The following is a 22,683-nucleotide window of genomic DNA, read 5'->3' as shown; positions in this document are numbered from 1 at the left end:
AAAGTTGAAGATCAAGAAGGAAAATCGGATGATACTTGAGAGGATTTGAGTTTTGGATCTTGAAAATGTGAAAAAGTGGTAAATATGACTAAGTGTCATATTTATACCCCCTTAGGGTTTACGGCCGTAAACACCTTGTTTGGGCCGTAAACTCCAAACTCTTGGAGTTTTAGGACTTTATTGTTGCACAATAAACCCTAGGGCATCCTCTCTCCTGTTATCTCCTGAAGTACTAGGCTTTAGAACACTCAAACTGACTCTACACAGCTCAAAAGTTAGCAGAAACTGTTCTGACTTCTATTGAAGTGAATGGTTGTACAGAATAGAAATTTCGGGTTGTCACAAAATTCAACTACTCATGTGGTAACAACTAGGATCTAATGAGACATGTCGGTTGACACCATTGAGTGTATGACCGTAGCCTGTAGTTATAACCAGAGTCTCCTGGAGGGAGAGCGAGAGTTTGTGTATAGATCTATACGGGGGTGACTCCCCCACACCTGAGTTGTTCACTACAGCTAGACTAGGCCAGTCTAAGGTGACAAACCTTATCTTCAACAAACCGGCATTCAGAAAATGCCAAGACAGGCAAATTAGTCACTATCAAGCATGGTTATAACGACTCACATAGAGATCATTATCATCATAACATTACGAAAATCAGAATATTAATCATGACAATACAAAGCATACATACATCAATACATGGTCTTAGGGTTTATGACCACAACACTTTTATAATCAGAAAATATCGGATTTTCTGGGGAAATTCTATTATTCAATTACCTTCTACTTATAACAGAAAGAATACAAAGAAAATCTGGATCGCATACTTATACATATTTTACAATGGAATTCACACATGCATTTATACTCGACTATTACATCATTTTCAGACTTTTAACAGAAAATATCGGATTTTCTGGGTTTTACGAATAATACATAATCTTTCATTCAAACATGCTTATGAACTCACTAACATTATATATGTTGACCATTTTCAAAATAACTTGTATTCTCAGGGAATCGTTAAGCAGGAGAATCTTCAAGTATGTGTGGAATTATATTTGTGTAATGTCAATCATCATACAATTAATGTTTTGGGAGATGTAATTTAAGACAATATACTGGATGTGAACAATGCCAGTTGTATTATTATAAGGTTTGGTGATTGTGTTATGTTTCACGTATATTCATTGTGATGATATTTCAATTTATAGTCACACGAGCCCTCAGACGTTTCCGCCGTCTGGTTCGAGGGTGTGACATTATGTTTTGAAATTTTAAATTTCGGCCCCTCTACTCTCAATGCTCGAGTCCGTCCATGCCCATAGGTAGATGATTCGAGTCTCGCCGATGATAAAAGACCGGTTTAAAAGCATACTACAAAGTGTACATGTGTGTCTGTGTTTGACGTTCTAAAATAAATAATTCAATGGACTAAATCTACTTATTTCCATATATATGTCAACGACAATATCATTTAACTTCGTAAATTCCACCTAAGTTGTGGACCATTTTGTGATCAAGGAATTTGATGGGTGGAGTTATTCTCAACACTGTGTCATGGATGAAATCATCTAGCATTATGAAAGCGTTTGATAAAATTTATGAGAAGTTATAATGCATAGTTTAATATCATTAGACAAAATATCTACTTCATATTCAATGATTCAATCATAGTTGGATGTCATGTTGTCGTCCAATAAATAGTTTTAATATTTCATATTCATTGCACCTCAACAAAATGACATCCACAATGTATTGAACTTCATAAAGTTCAATAGATTGTCACACCGTCTTTCAAAAATCGATACAACTCTAATTTTTTTTCCTACAATATATTAAATTCTACAAAGTTTAATAGAATACTACAAAATGTAATTTATAATATATATTTCAAAATTAAAAACTTTTTTTTTGTATTGAAGAATTCAATCATCATTGAATTCCAAATTCATTGAATGTCATGGTGAAATTCATAGTGATAGGGTTTATCCATTGAATGACCACTTGTCCCCTCAATCTATTCTCTTATTGAACTCATCATTGTGGATGCTTTAACATCCAAAGTTTATAAGAAAAAAGGAAATTTTATTGATATAAAATGGTTAGCAAATGATAATATATATATATATATATATATATATATATATATATATATATATATATATATATATATATATATATATATATATATATATATATATATATATATACCTTTCAATCAACTTTTATTGACGTTGAGTAAAACGAAGAAAATTGGTAAACGATATATGACAAATGAGATAAATATTAGGATTAATTCCATTATACGTTATAAAATTCAATTTACTGTGGATGTTCTAATATATATAATATATATGACAGATTACGTCCATGTTTGTTGTCAAGTTGCAAAATATGTCACGGAAAGTTGACGGCAGAGAACAAACATTCTGATTTATAATGGCCAATGCAGACATTACCCTTATTCTAAGTAAAAGAACTTTCGGTTTTAATTTATAAAAGAAGGTGTTGACTTGTGATTGCATTTATACATGCCTGTGTTGATTTCATACTTTACGTAATCGTCAAATCAATCATCCTTTCCCCAAACCTATAGTTTTTGGTAACTTCTTAAGCAAATATTGTGAATACAGATAATAGATTTAAACTCCCTCTTTGATTAGCGAAGTTAGTTTCTATAAAATGATTCTCAATATCGCAAATTATGTGACAGGCTTTAAGTTTATTGATCAGTTAGATTCCTTACACATTTCGATGTGAAGTAACAAGCGTGTGGATATCAAAAATTTTACTCTTTTCAGGGCTTTATATATGTAACATGTCAAAAACTAGTAATCATTTATGAATAAAGGGTATATGAACGACGTACGTAAATATATAAAAAAATATTAGATGAAACAGGGGGGTAGAATAAATAATTAAGTATTTGTAGTAAAAGTAATTCCATGCAGGGAGACGTCGATTTATAAACATTTAATACATAGAAGTCGGTGTCCTTTTCACCAAGTTTAAGCAATCATCTTTATCCCAAAATGGGTGATACAGTAGTCAACTGTAACAAGTTGTTGCTACATGTATAGTATGTGTGCGTGGGTTAGCTTTGAACGTGTATATATACAAGGATAAGTAAACGAAAATATGCATTCAAATTGAAAAATAACTATAAACAGTGTCTACATACATCGTAGCAATGAAAACAAGCAGCCTGTTTCTTGTCGATCTACTTGTTTGGTTCTTGGTTTTGGGAAATGTGTTATCCAATGATTATGGTACTTTTAACAAACTTGTATTGCCCCCAAATGTCACAGGTCCTGCATCCGCTGCCTTAGACCGTGGAGGTAAAGGTCCCTATGTAGCAGTCGCAGATGGTAGGATCCTAAAATGGCAAGGCCCCACAACCGGCTTCCTTGATTTTGCCTACACTTCACCTAACAGGTTGTGCTACTTTGTTTTTCCCTAACCACACATTTCACTTTTCACATATGTAGCCGATAATTGAATAATTAATACTCGCTCCGTCCCAATATTATTGTTCACAGACAAAAAACATACATATTAAGAAAAACATTAATTACCATTAACTTTATTTAATAAAACGACAGTTTTGTCCTTACTTTGCATTTAATGTTTCATTAAATGTTTAGTTGCTTAAGTAATACTGATGGGGTATTTGGGTAAAAATGTTATTTATTTTTAGAAGTTTACTATTATTTTGGAACAAACCAAAAATGAAAGATGGACTATAATTTTGGGACGGAGGGAGTATTATATATAGTAAGTGTGCACCAATGAGTAGCTAACTAAGGTTTCCTCCTTAGTGACCAAATGCTACAAGTTCGAATTATATGTTATGCTGAATAGCTGAACTACATAACTAATTACTTGATAAATCATGATTTTATTCTTTCAGGACGAAGAAATTGTGTGATGGTATAAACGATCTGAAATTAGGACCAATATGCGGGAGACCAATGGCTCTTAGCTTCAACTATAAAACCAGTGATCTTTATATCACCGATGCTTTTTTTGGTCTCCTTGTTGTGGGATTCAATGGTGGGCTAGCAACTCAACTTTCCAGTGGTTTCAAGTACCTTTTTGGTATCGATGTTGAATCATACACCGGAAATGTTTATGTGGTTGACGCTAGCTTGACTTACAACATAAGGTAAATTTTCCGAAAGCAATGCAAAATCTCCAAAAATAACTAATTCATTGTTAAAATAAGGCCAAAGTACATAAAACGAGTATAGTTTGTAAATTGTTTAATATGTTTTTCAATAAAACCACTACATAAAACTTTCATTTCATAAAAATCACTATAATTTGGAATTTGTTCTGTTAACCACCTCAAAGAATTTTTTATGGTTTAACAACTAAAACATATTGAAATTCTTTTTATAAAGTATACCACTTTGGATAGAAAAATAATCTTCACATGTTTATTTATTTATTTTTTTACTTTTTTTTGTGCAGAGATATGACAAAACCAGGGTTTAAGCCTGACTCAACTGGAAGGCTCTTGAAATACGATCCAAGAACTCAACGGGTAACCACTTTGTTAAGTGGACTCTCTGGAGCAGGTGGTCCTTCGGTTAGTAGTGATCGAAAATATGTTTTGGTTCCAGAGTATGTGAACAACAAAATCCAGAGGCATTGGCTGCAGGACCGAAAAAAGACACAAACGAGGTCTTTCTGACTGACTGTGGGAGCCAAAAAATATTAAAAGGGCTGCAAATGATGGAGAGTTTTGGGTGGCAGTAGAGAAACAAGTTCAACATTCCCCGATGTTGAGTGAACCTCAAGGGATAAGGGTGAATGGCTCTGCAACAGTGGTCCAAACCGTGCCTCTTCCCCATTTCTTTAACATGGCTCTCGATGTGGTTCAGGAGAGCAATGATGCGCTATATGTGGTTCGAGTGACACTGGTTTTGTTGGTGTTTACACAAACTAGAGTCTTGTTACTAGACATGGTTGGCAAGAACTCATTGTACTAGTTTATTTGTTGATGTGATGAATATGTTTGATTCCAGAATAACTGGCAATAAATATTTTTGCTAGATCAATTAATCTTACTAACTAATGAATTAATGCATTTTTGTTCCATCCTACATGCCTTAAAAATATATAAACAATTTTATATTACACATATAAGAAATCCATGGATTTTTCCTAATAAACGTGCAACAATAACTTAAAGAAGTGGCCTTAAATCGATCGATTCAGTGATTATCCAAATCCCCTATCCTAATAAAAGAGTACCTCTAATGCTACATGGCATCTCCTCAATCTTTCTCAGGTTTTTCTCCCGCCTAGAATTTTATAAGTGAAGTTCCCATTTTGTTGTTCTTCCTTACACGTGAAATTCGTTCTTTTGCTTAACAATAGCAATTTCTTCTTTTCAATCCCTTTAAACGTGGAGGTAAATTGGATTTAAATCATGCATTATCTTTCTCTTCGGTAACCAAAATCGCTTGAAATCGTGGAGCAAATCATCTCCAAAATTGAATTATAAGAGACTATATTTTCTCAGTCATCACCACCACACCATTACTGCTATATCACGATTGCTACTACACCATTTTCACCACCACCTCCATTCTTTTTCAGCATCAACGTTTACCTAGAGATGACACATTTGCTCGAAAAATATTTAATCAACCAGAGGAATCGATGCTCAAGGTAAATATTGATGCCCGCTATATGTTTGATGATATGTCTATTACAGTTTCACCATGTTTTTCTTTTACTCTGTTGTTTGATTTCTTGATCATTGTTGTTCATTTTCATCTCACGCTAACATAAAGTAAAAGAAACGGCACCAGATATGACAACTTTGATGATTTTATCCCTTTTCGAAAGGTATCATCAATTCATTCTTCTTAGACAATTCTTTTTAAGGTTTTATCTTTTCACAACACTTTCATTTGAATCAAATATAAATCCCCTTTGTGTGCCTTGTCTTTTGTAGTCTCCAAAGCTATAACGATACTCTTGCAACATGCCAAGTATGTAACTGTCTTTTTTTTTTTAATTCTTTCTTATTTTTCTGCCTTACATTATTAGACAACAAATATGTTTTAATCTAAAATACTATTGTAATATCTTATAGTCCGAGCTAGAAGCTGCAAAGTTAGAAGTTCAGAAGTGGCTTGCTTCATGTTGCTCAAATGCAGATAACTTAATGTAGTTATCTAAATCAAAATGTCATTTTAATGTAGTTAGCTTGCTTCATGTTTCTCAAATTTTATGTTTTTGTATAAAAATCAATGGTTCTGTTGCGAGGAACCCTTGGCGTCTATGCCTGCTCTTCCACGAGGCATGCTTGAATCTGATGTGGAACCCCTTTATATCAAGTTTTGCTGCTACTCACCATTAGATCAAATTGAGAGTGCATCTAGACCCTATTTACAATTTTCTGTTATGAATTGGTTCAAAAAATGGTAACCAACACCCCCTCTTTTGTCCTTTAATTATTTGGGTGTAGTGTATGTTTGTTTGAAATGTGATTGATTTGCAAGATCGACTTGATAAATTTATGTCGAAATCATAAGGGGTTAAAAATGAGATAGCTTTAGTCCTCTTTTGTCCTTAAGCAATACGCTTTCATTTCACCAAATATGCAACCAATATGATTATTTAAAGATTACATATTTATATCATTTTACTATGACTAAATTGTTGTCGATATTGGGTATATAGGTTGATATTACTAATTGTTTTGTGGTATTTGAGGAGATGTTATAAATTCTTTTAGAATTTTTTTTTTGTCTTGGATCAGGTTTCCACGCATTTCATTTTACAACATCATGATTTTATCCCAACGAAATCCAATGGAATTTAAAATTCATTTCAGTCATATTATATTCTATATTGCATTTTACAAAATCATGATTTTATCATATATCTACACGTATAGAATGTAGATCGGATATTTATATATTAATTTTAACTACTCGCTATAAACTTACCGAAAAATTTTTATTTTTTTAAATTAATATTTTTTTTTGCAAATTTTTTATTAGTTATAAGAGTTTAGAATTATCAATAATGTTTTATTTATCAACCCTGGTTGCCACGGGTTTAAACCTAGTTCATAATAAGGGGATAATTCACTACTAGAATAGGAGGTATTTTTTGGATATTTTTGGACCATTAATAAATATATATAAATAATGTTATCATTAGTTTTATATTATTATGGAAATTATATAAAATTGTTGATGGGCTGATTTTATTAATAAATAAAGATATACACTTATCATGTTAATCTTGTGGATTGACTTAAGAATTAAGATCTCTTAAGTCCGTAATATCTCTCATATTCGGTTATATCTCCATCTATATAAATACGTGATTAGAGACAGATTTATAATATACGAAAATACATACAAGAAATTCGTTTTAGGGTTTGCTGTGGGATTTGAAAAGAGTTCTTGAGATCAACTGTGAAACTCAACCCTAATTCTTCAGATCTGAAGATCATAATGAAATCAGGTATGTAATCGTTTTTTTAGGTTCAAATTTTTCTTTTGACCGATTCGAGATTAAGATCTAAGGCTTACGCATTTTATGTTTTTGGTTATTAAAATAACGAACAATTGGTATCAGAGCCTACTTGAATCTGTTAATTAAAATCGTGGATTGGTTTTAGTTCCTTTGGTCTTCAAACTAAAACATACTTGCATGATATATGTTATTTTACTCTTCATGTTCTTGCCGGCATATTCTTTCTTAACTTTGGCTTATGATATTATGATTTTTATGTACTTGGCTTCAGCATTTGTATGTTCTTTTCTTTTCGAAAAAAAATATATATTATATCAAGAATTACCCTTTCGATTTTCTACTTACTTTTGACATAAGGACCGGCACGTATTTATTTTTCGGTTTTTTTAGAACCTTTTGTACCTATGTGTAGCTATACCCCACCTAATATTTTTAATTTTTTGTCGGTATGTATATGGTAGTATGGTCATATACTAATATACGTGCATGGTGTAAATATGTGTAGCCTTTATTTATTAATTTTTTAATAAAATATTGATAACTTTTGGGCTTCATGTGTGTATTGTGACGATCAGTATTCATTTATATTGCAGTACCGTACAAATCGTGTTACAAAGTATTCATATAATTTGATATTACATATATTGCTTTAAAGTTTTAAGCAAAATATATTTTTGCATAACACGTTGGGACTTCCATTGTAGTCTAACTTAATTTATTTAACCTAAGTTCTTTAGTTTTTTTATTTAGTTGAAAATCATAAAACTATACAATTGTAGAAAATCCATTCAATTATTTTGTATTTGGAGAAAGATTTTAATGGAAGTTATTTAAAATGTGTAATTTAATTATATAATTCATGAAATTATGTGTGTATGTGTTAAGTTGTAAAGATGTCATAAATTGAATTTATTGATTACGGTTTATGCATTAATGGCCATAAAATAGGTTTGTTTATGTTTTCAAAACAAAAAATTTGATTTGTGGTATTATGTCTACTAACATTGATCACATTTAGGATGCATGTACTCAATGAGATTAATTTTAGGGAATGGAATGAGAGAATTATTAGTTCTCAATGGCATGGATATTGACCTTGCATTTTGGATAGAGCAACATTCTTTGAGGATATTGAGTTTGGGGGGAAATAAGGTTAAAACATTGTCCTTAAGGAGGAATCAATCTTGATTCTTATTATTGCTTCCGATAGTGTGCAGATTACGAATCAGTGATTGACAATGTTATTCAATCTCCTATTCTGAATACACAAACTCAACAACCTCAACTTTATATCATACGCGTGGTACCACATTTTTCATCAATTTATTATCCCTTTTTGTTTTGAGGTAAATACAGTAGATTATACAAATTAAGTGGGAGTAAATTTATCTTTCTAGTTTTGGGTAGATATCTACGTAACCCAAGTGTGGATCATAAGAAAGCAAGCAAATGGATTTTGAGATATCTATATATAACAAAAGGCTATATACTCAACTATAGGAAATCAGATGTTTGGGAGATCATTTTTATTAAGAATCTGATTTTATTAGATGCAAAAATGGTTACCTATTCATATCGGGATACTTTTACATTTTAGCATGATGAGTCATTTCATGGAATAGACTTCGGTAACTTCTTCCATAATGGCAACATAATTTTTAGCATGGAATATGGTTGCGGAAATTTGTCACGAGGCTACACATTATTGGTATTGAAACACCATTAACCTTGTGATAATAAGTCAACAATGTTATATTCCAACAATAGAAGTTCTATTAAGTCAAAGCATATTAACATCAAGTTTCTTTCTGTTAACATAATAGTGCAAAATGGAAATATATATAGCACATATTAACAAACTCCATGAAAGTGGATCCGCTCATAAAGGGATTACCTCCCTAGGTCTTTCATGAGCATACTACACACGTTGGTGTTTTATGTTTTGTTTAAGAACAATTATGTTTTTTTGTACAAAATTAAGAATTTGGTTAACTTCATTATTAGTTGCACTTATTTGAAGTTTAATCTCAATTCAATCTAAAGCGAAACTCGTTGGAAATCTATTTAGATTTTAAAACCACACATCATGTCTAATCTATGTTGTTAGTTATATATGTATATGTGAGCATTGATGGACCTAATTGCGTAAATTGTAACGAATGCCAATTTGATCCTATACTTGTATGATTAGTGGACGAGATTGTTTAAGGATACAAATACTATGATAACATTCATTAAAGCGCTTATACAGTTATATATACATTTATACATTCCTGGTCCAGTGGGAGATTGTTAGATATTTTGAGACCACTAATAAATGTATATAAATAATGTTATCATTAATGTTATATTATTATGGAAATTATATAAACTTGTTGATGGACCAATTTTATTAACAGATAAAGATATACACTTACCATGTTAATCTTGTAGGTTGAGTTCCCAGTTTGACTCAAGATCTCCGAAATCTCTAATATCTCTCACATTCGGTTATATCTTCATCTATATAAATACGTGATGAGAAGCAGATTTACAAAATACGAAAATACATACAAGAAATTTGTTTTAGGGTTTGCTATGGGATTTAGAGAGAGTTTTTGAGATCAACTGGAAAACCCAACTCTAATTCTTCAAATCCAAAGATCATAATGAAATCAGGTATGTAATCGTTCTTTTAGGTTAAAATTTTTCTTTTGACAGATTCGAGATTAAGATCTAAAGCTTCCGCATTTTATATTTTTGGTTATGAAAATAACCAATAGGTATCAGTCAGGGAAATAATCCCTCACTATATTAGCAACGGAGGTACGAGTGTTCAGCGGTGGAAAATTAAAATACATACATATATATATATATATATATATATATATATATATATATATATATATATATAACTTTAGGCTCATCGGTTTTCCAAAATATTCCAAATTTAAAAACGAATATAACATTCAAAGCAAACTAAGTTCTAATTACATTGTTTCCAATCCATCTATTTCTTATATGAGTGAAAATACGTTGCAAGTGCAGTTTACAAGTGATCAGGTTTCAATGGTTTGAAAACTATTAGGGAAATTAAATGTAGGAGTGTTGTGGTAGAAGATTTTGCCAATATGACATCTATTAAAGCTTCTACCAATATGGCATGTATAAATCTAATTTCAAATATGCAACTCTATTTGTTATGTGTCTAAATTTAGTTACGCTGCATAATAAATTTAGGTGTTGTTTGTTTTTTTTAGCAAAATGTCTAATGTTGTATGAAACAACCTAGGATATAATAGAGGTGATACACCACACTATGACATCTGTCATAGGGCCAAGCAAAATCATGAACCCTTTCTAATGGGGTTATACGGAGTGGGCCGACATAGAGCACGACAAATCTGATGTGCAGCTCGACAATCAGAGGCAACACCACCCCTCAAACTCGGTAATGGTGGTTCGGCGAGGCAACTCGATAGTAGGCTACCAATGAGAGAGAAATTTAATTTTCAATTTTTGTAACAACTTTCAAAATACCATATTTTTCAAAAAAAAAATACTCCATTTTACAAAATATAACCGTTTTTCTTTTCAAAATTTTAAATTTTAAACCATTCATCAACCACTATAAATACTAACATCCTTAATTAGTTTCAAACACATTCAAACCATCCTAATTCATCTCTCCAACCATTTTTATTTTCCATCATCTTCTAACCTTCTTCATCTCTTAAAATGGCATGTTTGAGTAAAGATGATAAGATAAGTTTTGCTCGTGCATGGGTCGATATAAATAAAGATCCAAATCACATCAACTACCTAGATGGGAATTCTTTCTGGAATAGAATCACCCAACGGTACAACGTGAAACAGTTAAAGGGAACCAACGTCATAAAGATCAAGTCCTCGTCAAATGGAGAACAACAAATGTAGTTACAATACAATTCCAGACTGTGTATTGTAGCAAAAGTAGGTGTGACAAGTGTTTTGCGACGGTAATGTGGCAGGCAAAAGGAGGTAGCAAAAATGTCCCCACTCCCTCCAACCAAAGTGGGCATATGACTCATAGACTAGGTGGCATTGTTTACTTAGATATGTGAGGTGTATCCACTAGAAGATATTCAATTTTTTCTTTATTGTTGTTCAAGACTTTACTAGGGCTGTGTTTACTTGGTAAAAGGATAATATGAAGTCTTTCACAATTTATCATTTTCTATGGCATATTAAAGCTACAATTTGCTAAAATTGTTAGGATTTCTAGATCTTATAATAGTTTGGAGTTCATAAATGCAATAGTAAATGCAAGAAATTATAAAGAAAATGAATAAAATGGAGCTAAAAATGTTAAAAAAATATGCAAAACCCTTTTTGAAGTTCATGCAAGGTGACGGTGGAAGGAACCTATTCATCCACCCCTCCATGGAGAGGCGGACCCAAAAAAAAATTTAAACAGGGGGTAAAAAATTCAACTTGAAGCGGTTTGAAGATGTACACACAAATGATGAGAATTTGATAATTAACAGAATTTCTGGTTGCAACTTATTGATTGAAATAAGACAAATCAAATTATCTTGCAAACAAGTATCTTCCAGCAACAATTAAACCACAGTTATTATGGTACACAAAACATAGTCATTTATTTAATATTATAATTAGATAATGGACAACCACTTGTCTTTTCCAAGAGATCAAAAAAAACATAAACTAGGGAAATACAAATAAGGTAGTGTAGGAATAATATTCCGGTAATGTAGGAAAACAAACAAGATAATAGAAAAACTGAGGCATGTGTTTAACACATTGTCCTTAAAACAAATTCGCCCGCTACCGGGTGTTTGTTTACCAAGATACAACAATTTGAACTGGTTCTTCTAGACCACCCGAAACCTCAATAGGCCTATATTATCTCTTCAATATAGCTAGAAAAAGAAGAAAATGAAGTGGGAAGAAGAGAGTTTTCTTACATTCTTTTTGGTGTACTCAAATGGTTGTAAAATAGTGGTATTTATACTACACATTCTATAACCTCCCATTTAAAAACCTATATTAATCACAAGATTAATGTGTGTTAATATGTAATTAAATTGTAATATTAATTACAATTTCAGTTACGAAAGAAAGAAATATTTGCAAGAAAGGTCCCTGAACTTTTCTTTTCTTTCTCCCACCCATTAAACTCTTTTATTTACTTCTTCCAATAGCCTTACTTTAAGGATTAATTCTCATTCATATTAAATCCATTTTGGACGTGTTAAAAAATGGGGAAAACCCATTTTTATAAATTGGTTAACACCACTTTTCCAATAATCCCCCACATGAATGAAAGTTGAGAATACTTAAGATACACACAGCTACCTAGATAAAATCCAACAGTTGAATCATGCATAGGATAGGTAGGTGTTACCCTTTGAACCTTCCCTTAAGATACATATTTATTTTACTAGCGGACCAGTAGACTCGATGTCCTTGAACTTTTCTGCCGTTTGTGTAAATAATCAATATGTGTCTCACATGATTCTCCCTGACCTAGTTAGGTTCTCATTGATATGTCCGTTATGGTCATGGACAGTTTCCTGGTTCTGTAATAGCTCTTAGGAATGTGCCCATACAATTCCGTTTGAAGCGACCCCACTTCTCTCTCATATAGGTGATTCTATAATAATCATTAAAAGTTAATTCGTGATGATTTCCAATTTATCATCCACGACTATAAGCTTAACCTGCATCACTGTTTGATTTCCAATGATAATAATCCTATATCATCCCTATAGTGATTCGCAAATGTTATATGCAAGTAGGTTGTCCCATTGAACCTAGATCTTGGGATCTCCAGTCAACTAGGTTGGGTTTTCCTTCGCAATAGCTTATTAATCTATGGGTTTTTGTACCATTCCTCATAACGGCCTCTCATTCCAAGCATTTTGTAGCGGATCCGCAATCTGATTTTGACTTTATGTAGTCATTCATCTTGAGAGTCATTGTTGAATGGTGTTATGTCTTTGACAAATATATCTAGACTCACCATTATTTACATCATCATGTACATATATATATATATATATATATATATATATATATATATATATATATATATATATATATATATAGGAGTTATTGGCTCATCATGGGACGTTTCCCAAGAACTTACAAAGCCCTTTAGTTTATTGTCCAACCTTGGATAAACTTGCAAAAAAAATTTCTCCTATATTTTCCAAAAAATGTTGACCATTATCAATATGTTTATCACTACACCATAGTTACCACTATTGAATAAACATAATTGTGTCAACATAATACGATAAGCATATGTACTACATGTATTTGTGAATTCATAATAACATTGCCCAGATGTAATTATGAATATTCCATACATGAGTTTTCTTGCAAATTTCATATTTTTCCATGCAATTTCTTGTCTTAACCATTTACATGTAAAATTCTTTAGGCATCCTATCTCAAGGATACTACTTTGTCATAAAATAGAATATCACTTTAAAGTGCCATTTATATGGATCTATTTCATCACATCCATTGATGTTGAACGACATATTCAAACTTTTGATACTCGTTGTTCAAAAGTTTGCTTTAATCATATAATGACTTTAGTACTCGCACATTTTGTTGCTTTCCCTCGGGCAAGATAACTGCTTGGCAGTTCCATCTATATTTATACTTCTAAAACTTTTTTTAGAAGTTTTAGTTTCATATCAGAATGATATACTTCCAAATTTCGAGAAGTTACAACCACATACAATGATAAGAGCATGAAATTAATCAAGACATTCTTATGTTTGTAATCCAAACATATATTTCAAATATATCATCGACTCTTACTTCTCATTTGGAAACCCACTAAACCGCAATGATTTCTCAAACTCAATAGAGCAAACGGTAAAACGATTATTAGTTTTTACAACTTAATTGAATATGATCTTTTAAGAAACGATCATTTGATTCCAAACTTAGAATAATCATATTTCCATTTATAGTCCTTTCAAATTCATGTTGAATATCTTAATATTCATCAAAACCTTTATCTTGTTTTGATGAATTCCAACCAATATTATTGGATTTAATGGAAATAGCTTCTTGGAGTATAGAAGTATCATTTGATTCTAAATTCCAAACAAGAAATCAGTGCATACATCTATTGAAATCATAGAACACTATGTTCTAACTGATTCTCATATTCTTTGGATCTATCTGCTTTCATTTTCCTCTTGAAAGTCCATTTATAGCCTAGTGGTTTACATACTTGAGGTATACCCACTAGCTCTCATGTGTGATTTGGCAAGATAGAATCCATTTCACTTTTAATTGCCTCTTTTCATTAAGATCTTTCAAAGTAAGTGAATTCCTTTTTGAAAGTTTGAGGCACTCTTTCAACCATATACATACATAAATCATCTCCAAAGGATTTCTCACTTGTCCCCTTTTACTCCATCATGATCTATTTATTTCTCCATTTTCTTCTTCATGAGAGGATTCTTTGTGCCCAATTGTTTTGGAGCGCTTGTCTTTTATTTATCAAGATATCGAGACACATTTTTAAAGTATGATGCATTTGTTGATTCCATTAGTGTACAAGAAAACAATAAACTCTATTGTTTTGTGCATAACCAATAAAGATGCAACCAACAATCTAGTGTACAATCCTTACAACCATTGGGTTAGGTATAACACCCTTTCTGAGACACCCCCACATTCGAATGTATTTGTAAGATGATTTTATACCTGACCATAACTTAGATGGTATTTTTTTATCGTTTTCTTTTGCGGTACCTTATTTAAAAGGTAATTAGTTGACAACACAACTTGCCCCCACATTGAGTGTGGCAACCCAAAACATAAGCAACAACATGACATTCATCATTTCATTTAAGATATGATGTTTCCTTTCGGTGATGCCATTTGTTATGGTGAATAAGGTGCCTTAAGCTCATGTTTAATACCATGACTTGCAAAAAATTCCTAAAATGGTGATGAATATTCACCTCTACATTCACTCTTTTTGTTGAGATGATTCTCAACCTCACTTTTGTAGAATTTAAACTTGTATATAGCCTCATCTTTACTTTTAAGTAAATTAACATAACAAAGTTTAATGCAATCGTCAATAAAAGTGATAAAGTACTTATATCACCGTTACATGGATTCGACTTCATATAATACACATTTGTGTGAATTAGTCCAAGGGGTTTAGTTGTCCTTTCAACGAACTTGAATGATTGGTGTGTTAACTTTGACTCAACACAAGTGTTGCATCCATATTTTGACTTATATGAAAGTGAGGTATGTGTTCAAGTTTGATTAACCTTCTTAATGTGTCAATATTAACATGTCCAAATCTAGCATGTCACACATTAGAAATTTAAGCAAGTAAGCGGAAGAGTTATCCAACTCAATTATATTAGGCTCATTAGCCAATATATGGAATTTAAACATTCCACCATCCTCATAGACCTTGCCTACGAACATAATTTTTTTAGGTTAGTACAAACTTATTGGACTCAAGCACCAAAACAAACCATGTTTGTTCAAAAACCAACCAAACACTAAGTTCTTTTATGGAACATACAACACATCATTAAGTGTTAACTCTTTTCTATGTTATACCATTTCTGGAATGTTTTAAACACCAAATTTAAGTGTTTAGAATGAAAATTTCAAGAATAAATTTTTGTGTCAACTTGGACAACCTTATAATTCTTGAGTCACTCCCTCTTTGAGCACACATGACATGTAACACCCATATCAATCCATCACACAATGGAGTTAGCATCCATAGAGTATACTTTGGAAATCGTTCCACTTTGGATGGTGACATTTCTGAAATCATTTATACCCTAAATATAAATGTTTAGAATTCTAATTTCCAGAAAATATATTTGTTTCTTGCTTGGACAAAACTCAACATAATTAAAAATTTATATTTGAACAATTATGAAACTTGATTTCTGATGCAAAAATTCTAAAATTTGATTTCTCATGCAGAAAACTGATGCATAAATTATGATATCAGAAAATATGATGTTTTATTTCAACAAAACTATTTAAAATGTGATGTTTTTAAGTAAAACCAAGTTGTTTTCTTATTTCCAAAGCTGTTTTACATAAAATTGAAGTTGTTTTTTACTAAACAAAGCTTTTTTGTTTTTTCACAAAACAATGTAATATGTTCAAGACTGCTTTAGCCCCACTTAAACCTATCAAAAATGCAATCTATGTTCATAATCCAATAGCCCTGTCTCTTAGCTTTCCAGGGACTACTTTCACAAGTTCATAGGATTTTTCTACAATTTTTTATGATTTTTACAAAACTATGTATCATAGCTGCTAAAAAACTAACCAGTCAGTGAAAATCGTATTTTTCACCATAGTTAGATTTGTTTCCAGCTTTCGGCCAAAAGTAATGAAATTAAGTAGACTCATGTACAAAACTCTGAGAATTGGTTTCAACAAAAAATGAGCATCCATGACAAAATTATGATTTTTCAAAGATTGGGACAGATTAGAGCATTTCATAGCAACACGTAAATTGTGTTTTTGAGTTAAGCTAGCTTCTTAACTCATTAGGTACTTAATAGAATCAGTACCAAAGCTAGAAAAATTAGTTACTTAATTACAAATACATGTCTTAATGACTAAATGACCAAATGTGCTTCAAAATCACAAAAAAAATCCTCTTTTTTTTCCTTATGAAAATCATACAATATCGATAAAAAAATGCAAGTAAAATTGTTTCCAATTTGTAGTTCGTTTCGTACAAACGAATTTTTTTTAATATTGTAGGAATAATATTCCGGTAATGTACGAAAAAAACAAGAAAATTGAAAAACTGAGGCATGTGTTTAACACATTGTCCTTAAAACAAATTCGCCCGCTACCGGGTGTTTGTTTCCCAAGATACAACAGTTTGAAGGGGCTCTTCTAAACCATCCGCACCCTTAATAGGCCCAGATTATATCTTCAATATAGCTAGAAAAAGAAGAAGATGAAGTGGGAAGAAGAGATTTTTCTTACATTCTTTTTGGTGTACTCAAATGGTTGTAGAATAGTGGTATATATACTACACATTCTATAACCTCCCATTTAAACACCTCTATTAATCACAAAGATTAATGTGTGTTAATATGTAATTAAATTGTAATATTAATTACAATTTTAGTTACGAAAGAAAGAAATATTTGCAAGAAAGGTCCCTGAAATTTTCTTTTATTTCTCCCACCCATTAAACCCTTTTATTGTCTTCTTCCAGCACCCTTACTTTAAGGATTAATTTCTCATTCATATTAAATCCATTTTGGACGTGTTAAAAAAATAGGGAAAACTCATTTTTATAAATTGGTTAATACCAATTTTCCAATAAGTAGTTCCATTAAACAATGACCATCAAATAAGCAATAACCTATCATGTACTCGGTAATTGGCAACGACGGGATCTCATAGTTTGAAATCTTTTCAAAATGCTATCATTTGGAATCGTTTGAAAAATCTCTTTCTCGATGTATGTAACCAAACAATCATTCAACCATTGGTCCCCAATTTTGTTACGTAATCGAGTTTTCACAATCTTCATTGCTGAAAATGATCTTTTAACTGAAGCCGTTGAGACGGGTAAAACCAAAGACATCATCCATCTTTGGAATAGCAATACTATACTTTTCACAAAATAAATAAACTTCTTTGATCAATGATTCCCACCCTTCGTTTCTCAGTGTCATTAACCTTTGTTTTGAAATACCAACTAGTTCCATAACATTCAATATGTCTTGATCTTTCCTCTGTAATGCCAATGATAACTCATTTGTAATTCCAAGTATACTTTTCATCAAGATCAACGCAAAAACAAAATCAAAAGATTGTGTTCAATCCAACAATATGACCGCTTCTGCCTTTTGTTCAGAGCTCCCACAATCCTCAACAACATACTCAAGTCCCTAAATTATACAAGAAAATAAGATACCGATGTTCAACAATGTTACGTAATGAGATCCCCATCGTGTATCAGATGCCCTTTGAAGAGTATATTCTTGATTTAACCCTTTACTAGTTTCAATTTCTCCAACATCTATTGCTTCCAGGATCTTCTCAGCTTGTTTCTCACGAAGCATATCTTTACGCTTACAAGAGGCTCCAACAACATTCACTAACTTACTAATCATAGTGAAAAGCAAAGCAATATCAACATGATTGTTAGCTACAGCAACAAGGACCAACTGGAGTTGATGTGTGAAACAATATACATAAAATACAGAGTTGTTATCCCTCAAAATTAGACTCTTAAGACCATTAAACTCACCTCGCATATTGCTAGCTCCATCGTAGCCTTGCCCACGAATTCGCGACACAGTAAGCTTGTATGTTGCAAGTAGTGAATTAATGGTTGCTTTCAAGGACAAAGAGTTAGTATTTGGTACATGTACAATCCCAAGAAAGCGTTCAATTACGTAACCTTTTTTGTCTACATATCAAAGTACAAGTTTCATTTGTTCTTTTGTAGAGACATCACGACATTCATCAACCAAAATAGAAAAGTAGTCATCCCCAATATCTTTAGTTATAAGCTTACTAGTTTCAATTGCACAACACGATGCTATATCTATTTGGATTTTATAAGAGTACAACTTGTTGTTTTTTGGAGCATTTTGCAAGATGAATTTTCTTGTTCTTCATTTTGGTTTGCCAAAAACATCAACAACTCTTTAAAGTTCCCCTAATTACTTGAAAGTTCTGACTTGTCATGGCCCCGAAATGCTAAAACTTGATGTAGAAGGTATCGAACACAATCACAGAAGCGAGTAATCGAGTCTTATACTCAGTTTTGATTTGATCAGATTGCTTAACAAACGAATACGCAATGTGATGATTTTGATTCATCAAGTCTTCACATTTTTGTCGGGCTTGATTGTGAGCACTCCCTGGACCACCAATATGAATTTTAAATCTTTCCAGCTTTTTCCAATTATTGAATCCTTCGGTTATGAAAGATTTGCCATCACTTGCTTCGACGTCATCATCACATAAATAGTAATATAAGCAGAATGCAACATCTTCCGTCATGATGTATTCTAACCAAGGTTTGTATAAATCCAAATAGAACCAACCACGAATAAATCTCCTTTTCGTTTTACCAAAAGCTGTTTGACGGAACTTATGACCATGCGGTTGATGAGGACCTCTTTGTAAGTAGGCTCTTCGAATTTTCTCACGATCGTTAGGATTATATTTAGACATTCTTCTTCGAGTCCCAGGGTCGGCAAGAAGCTCATTTAAGTTAATTTCTTCACAATTTCTTTTCGAACTTTGTCCTATGTTCGTAGTTTGTTCCAAATTTGGTTTTCTTTGTGAACTTTGCCCCATTTTTGTAGTTTGTTCCAAAATTGGCCTTATTTTTGAGCTTTTCCCCATGTTTGTAGAAGTTCTAATAATAAACTTATCCATTTCCCCTATATTTATAATTACAAAATATAAACCCTAATTAAAAATAACACCCAAATAAGTGAATAACAATTGTATCAGAAATTCATAATATATATATATATATAAAGAAGATCAATCAAAGGTAAATTATTTGAAAACTATGGACGTGGATGTGTGTATCGGGTATAGAAAGTAAAATCAATTAACAATTCAACATAATAAGATTCTAGGGCATATATAAAACCCAATTATTCGAAAAATAATAAAAAAGAAAGTATATGAATACGTGTCATGTGTACCTGACATGAAGGATGAATCAATGGAAAATCAAGTCAAACACAAAACTCAAAACTATAAATGAAAGGAGCAAACCGAATCAATTTGTTGTCGTGAAGACTAAAGGAGGCGTGCTTTCTTGTTTTTATTTACCTTTCTTATATTTTGACTGGGTGAATAAAGCCGCCAATACTAAAACATTTAACCCTCCTTAATTTCCAATGCTTTTTAAAAAAAATTCAAAGAGATACTTTTAATAAAAAAATATTTTTTTTGTTGTGGGGCAGCTGCCCCCATTGCCTCCATTGTGAGTCCGCTTCTGACTCCATGCCCGATTCAATGTAGTTTTTTTTTGAACGGCAAAGAGACGACATATATTAAAACAAAACTAGCAAAGAGCTAGCAAATAAAATGTTACAAACAGAAATACATGAGAATAAAGAGAAAACATTGTAAAGTGCCAAAAGGCTTGGTGCACCATTTCTCCCAGCAAAAAGATATTTTTTCTTTTCCCTATGTTTTATTTATGTAAAAACCATCATAATAGTTTGATCTATTATTTTCACATGACAAGGTTTCACCTTCTTGAAAATTACTTCATATTTATGTTTATTGTTTTGGTTATACTTACAGTATCGGGTTTTTTCTTACTTTAGATTTCCCGATAATTATTACCAAAAAATCATTATATTATGTAATTTTTTTATGATTTTATGTTGTTAATTTAGTGATGGATTACAATGGCTTCACTTTGCTTAAAATCCATCGCTAATTACATAAATCAGTCATCCATGGGAAATCCCTTGCTACAACCAATCCGTCGCAAATCAATTGCATGGGAAATTCGTGGAAAATCTGTCACTGAAACGTATATATGGTAAGTCCATAGCTATTCTATGACAAAGATGTGGCTATTTTGTTGGTTTTGATGTTCATGATAAACAAGCTGTATCGAATAGCAGCAACTTGTTCAGTATAAATATGAAAATATTTGTTGGTAATTAAAGTTTTCTCATGAACTGATATATAAAGGTACGAGTTGTTAAATAGTGAAGTCTATAAACCATCTATCCCTACAAGGATTAATATATATATATATATATATATATATATATATATATATATATATATATATATATATATATATATATATATATATTCATTATCTTATTGGAACAAAGGAATTTCAATTATAAAAGTCTGATAGAACTCTGATGGAAACAAAACGTATGCTAGATTGGTCAAGAACACGATTAAGTCTACAACATGGGGAAAATATGATAACCCATAAGCTGTGATTTCAAAAAAGAAAACAACAATTTCTCATTTCTGTGTTGTGTTGAATGGGTAACATCAATATTTTGATTATATAGCATCATGTTAAGATCAGGAATCCAAAACATATAGGTTTTTAATATCGACTTCATCATATCCAAAATTTTTGTCATCTCATTTTGTCCTCTCTCTTTCTTTTTTGTTGAATGTTTACTTCTTAAAAACTAATCAAATTCGAATGAATTTGATTTTTAGTAGGTTATGAATTTTTAACAATTACATTGATTATTGTGTTCTTCTATGATATGGATTATCATGTCATGTTAGACATCTTCATGTTAAATTGATCAGCTCAATAATAATTCATTCACAGGTTATATCTTTATTTGTTACTTATCTCCTCTTTTACTTTTTTTCCTTACTTCGGCATTCAATTTGACAACAATCACTTTAAAGGTAGTATACCTAGCTCTTATGTGGTAAATAGGAATGTACATTCGTTTGTTTGTGTAATATAGCATTGTAGTTTCACATTCTTTTGCTTATTTAGGCATTTTATGTTCAAAATCTTCCCATTTATATCATTGACCTTCCAATTTTTTGTTATTACCACAATATTTTTCAACAACTGTGAACCAAATACCCAAACTACCCTTATGCGTTCATGTTCATGAGCTTTTCAACGACTACTAGACTGTATAGACTAAAATTTCTAAAAGAAGACTTTTTTACCATTCATATTAGATATTAGATCTCTTTCTCTATGTGTGTATAGGAACATGTGGAAACTTTGCACGAACAACCGTAAATTACGTACATACAACACTATAAAGGCACTTGTAGTAATGATCTCTTACCCCCCTCTAAGCTTCAGCAGTTGAGATTTAATATCAGTACATAACATAATTTATCATATAGCATCGTACTTTCACTTTTTTGTTTTGTTGACATTTTAAAAGAGCTTTGAAAGTACAATGTTTTTATTTTTAAAGGTCAATGAATGTAATTTCATTTTGTTACCCATAATAGCAATGTACGTCCAATTCCTTATTAATAATAGCAACATACTTCATTCCCATATACTTTACTTTTCTTTACCAATATCAACAATGTATTTTATTTTTTACTCAATATAATTATACACTTGCATTTTTTCTATTGAATACACTGATCACATTCCATATTATGTTTGGAGTATTCACCCTGAGATAT

At 31.5% G+C, this 22,683-nt stretch overlaps 2 protein-coding genes, 1 long non-coding RNA gene and 1 pseudogene across 4 annotated transcripts; 2 read left to right on the top strand and 2 right to left on the bottom strand.

The window, feature by feature from the left end:
- The first annotated feature begins 3,176 nt into the window (after positions 1 to 3,176).
- LOC145117233 (protein STRICTOSIDINE SYNTHASE-LIKE 11-like) lies at positions 3,177 to 5,012 on the top strand (annotated as a pseudogene). The gene is made up of 3 exons (XR_013712563.1): positions 3,177 to 3,444; positions 3,920 to 4,174; positions 4,483 to 5,012. The product of XR_013712563.1 is annotated as a protein STRICTOSIDINE SYNTHASE-LIKE 11-like (transcript).
- Positions 5,013 to 5,605: 593 nt separating this feature from the next.
- On the top strand, positions 5,606 to 6,014 carry LOC145115399 (uncharacterized). The gene is made up of 3 exons (XR_013711542.1): positions 5,606 to 5,688; positions 5,814 to 5,868; positions 5,978 to 6,014. It is a non-coding gene; the product is annotated as an uncharacterized LOC145115399 (long non-coding RNA).
- A 12,078-nt stretch (positions 6,015 to 18,092) lies between these two features.
- Positions 18,093 to 18,820, bottom strand: LOC145112115 (uncharacterized). Its single transcript, XM_079048327.1, has 4 exons — positions 18,800 to 18,820; positions 18,483 to 18,716; positions 18,384 to 18,437; positions 18,093 to 18,281 (listed from the first exon to the last, which is right to left on the bottom strand). Exons 1-4 carry the CDS (start codon positions 18,818 to 18,820, stop codon positions 18,093 to 18,095), a joined length of 498 nt encoding a protein of 165 aa, XP_078904453.1.
- A 434-nt stretch (positions 18,821 to 19,254) lies between these two features.
- On the bottom strand, positions 19,255 to 19,908 carry LOC145112114 (uncharacterized). Its single transcript, XM_079048326.1, has one exon. It carries the CDS (start codon positions 19,906 to 19,908, stop codon positions 19,255 to 19,257), a length of 654 nt encoding a protein of 217 aa, XP_078904452.1.
- Positions 19,909 to 22,683: the final 2,775 nt, after the last annotated feature.

The sequence above is a fragment of the Lactuca virosa genome, chromosome 5 (genome assembly GCF_052849685.1).
Source record: "Lactuca virosa cultivar CGN04683 chromosome 5, Lactuca_virosa_CGN04683_v6, whole genome shotgun sequence".
Taxonomy (NCBI): Eukaryota; Viridiplantae; Streptophyta; class Magnoliopsida; order Asterales; family Asteraceae; genus Lactuca; species Lactuca virosa.
This window is presented reverse-complemented; position numbering and strand designations above follow the sequence as displayed.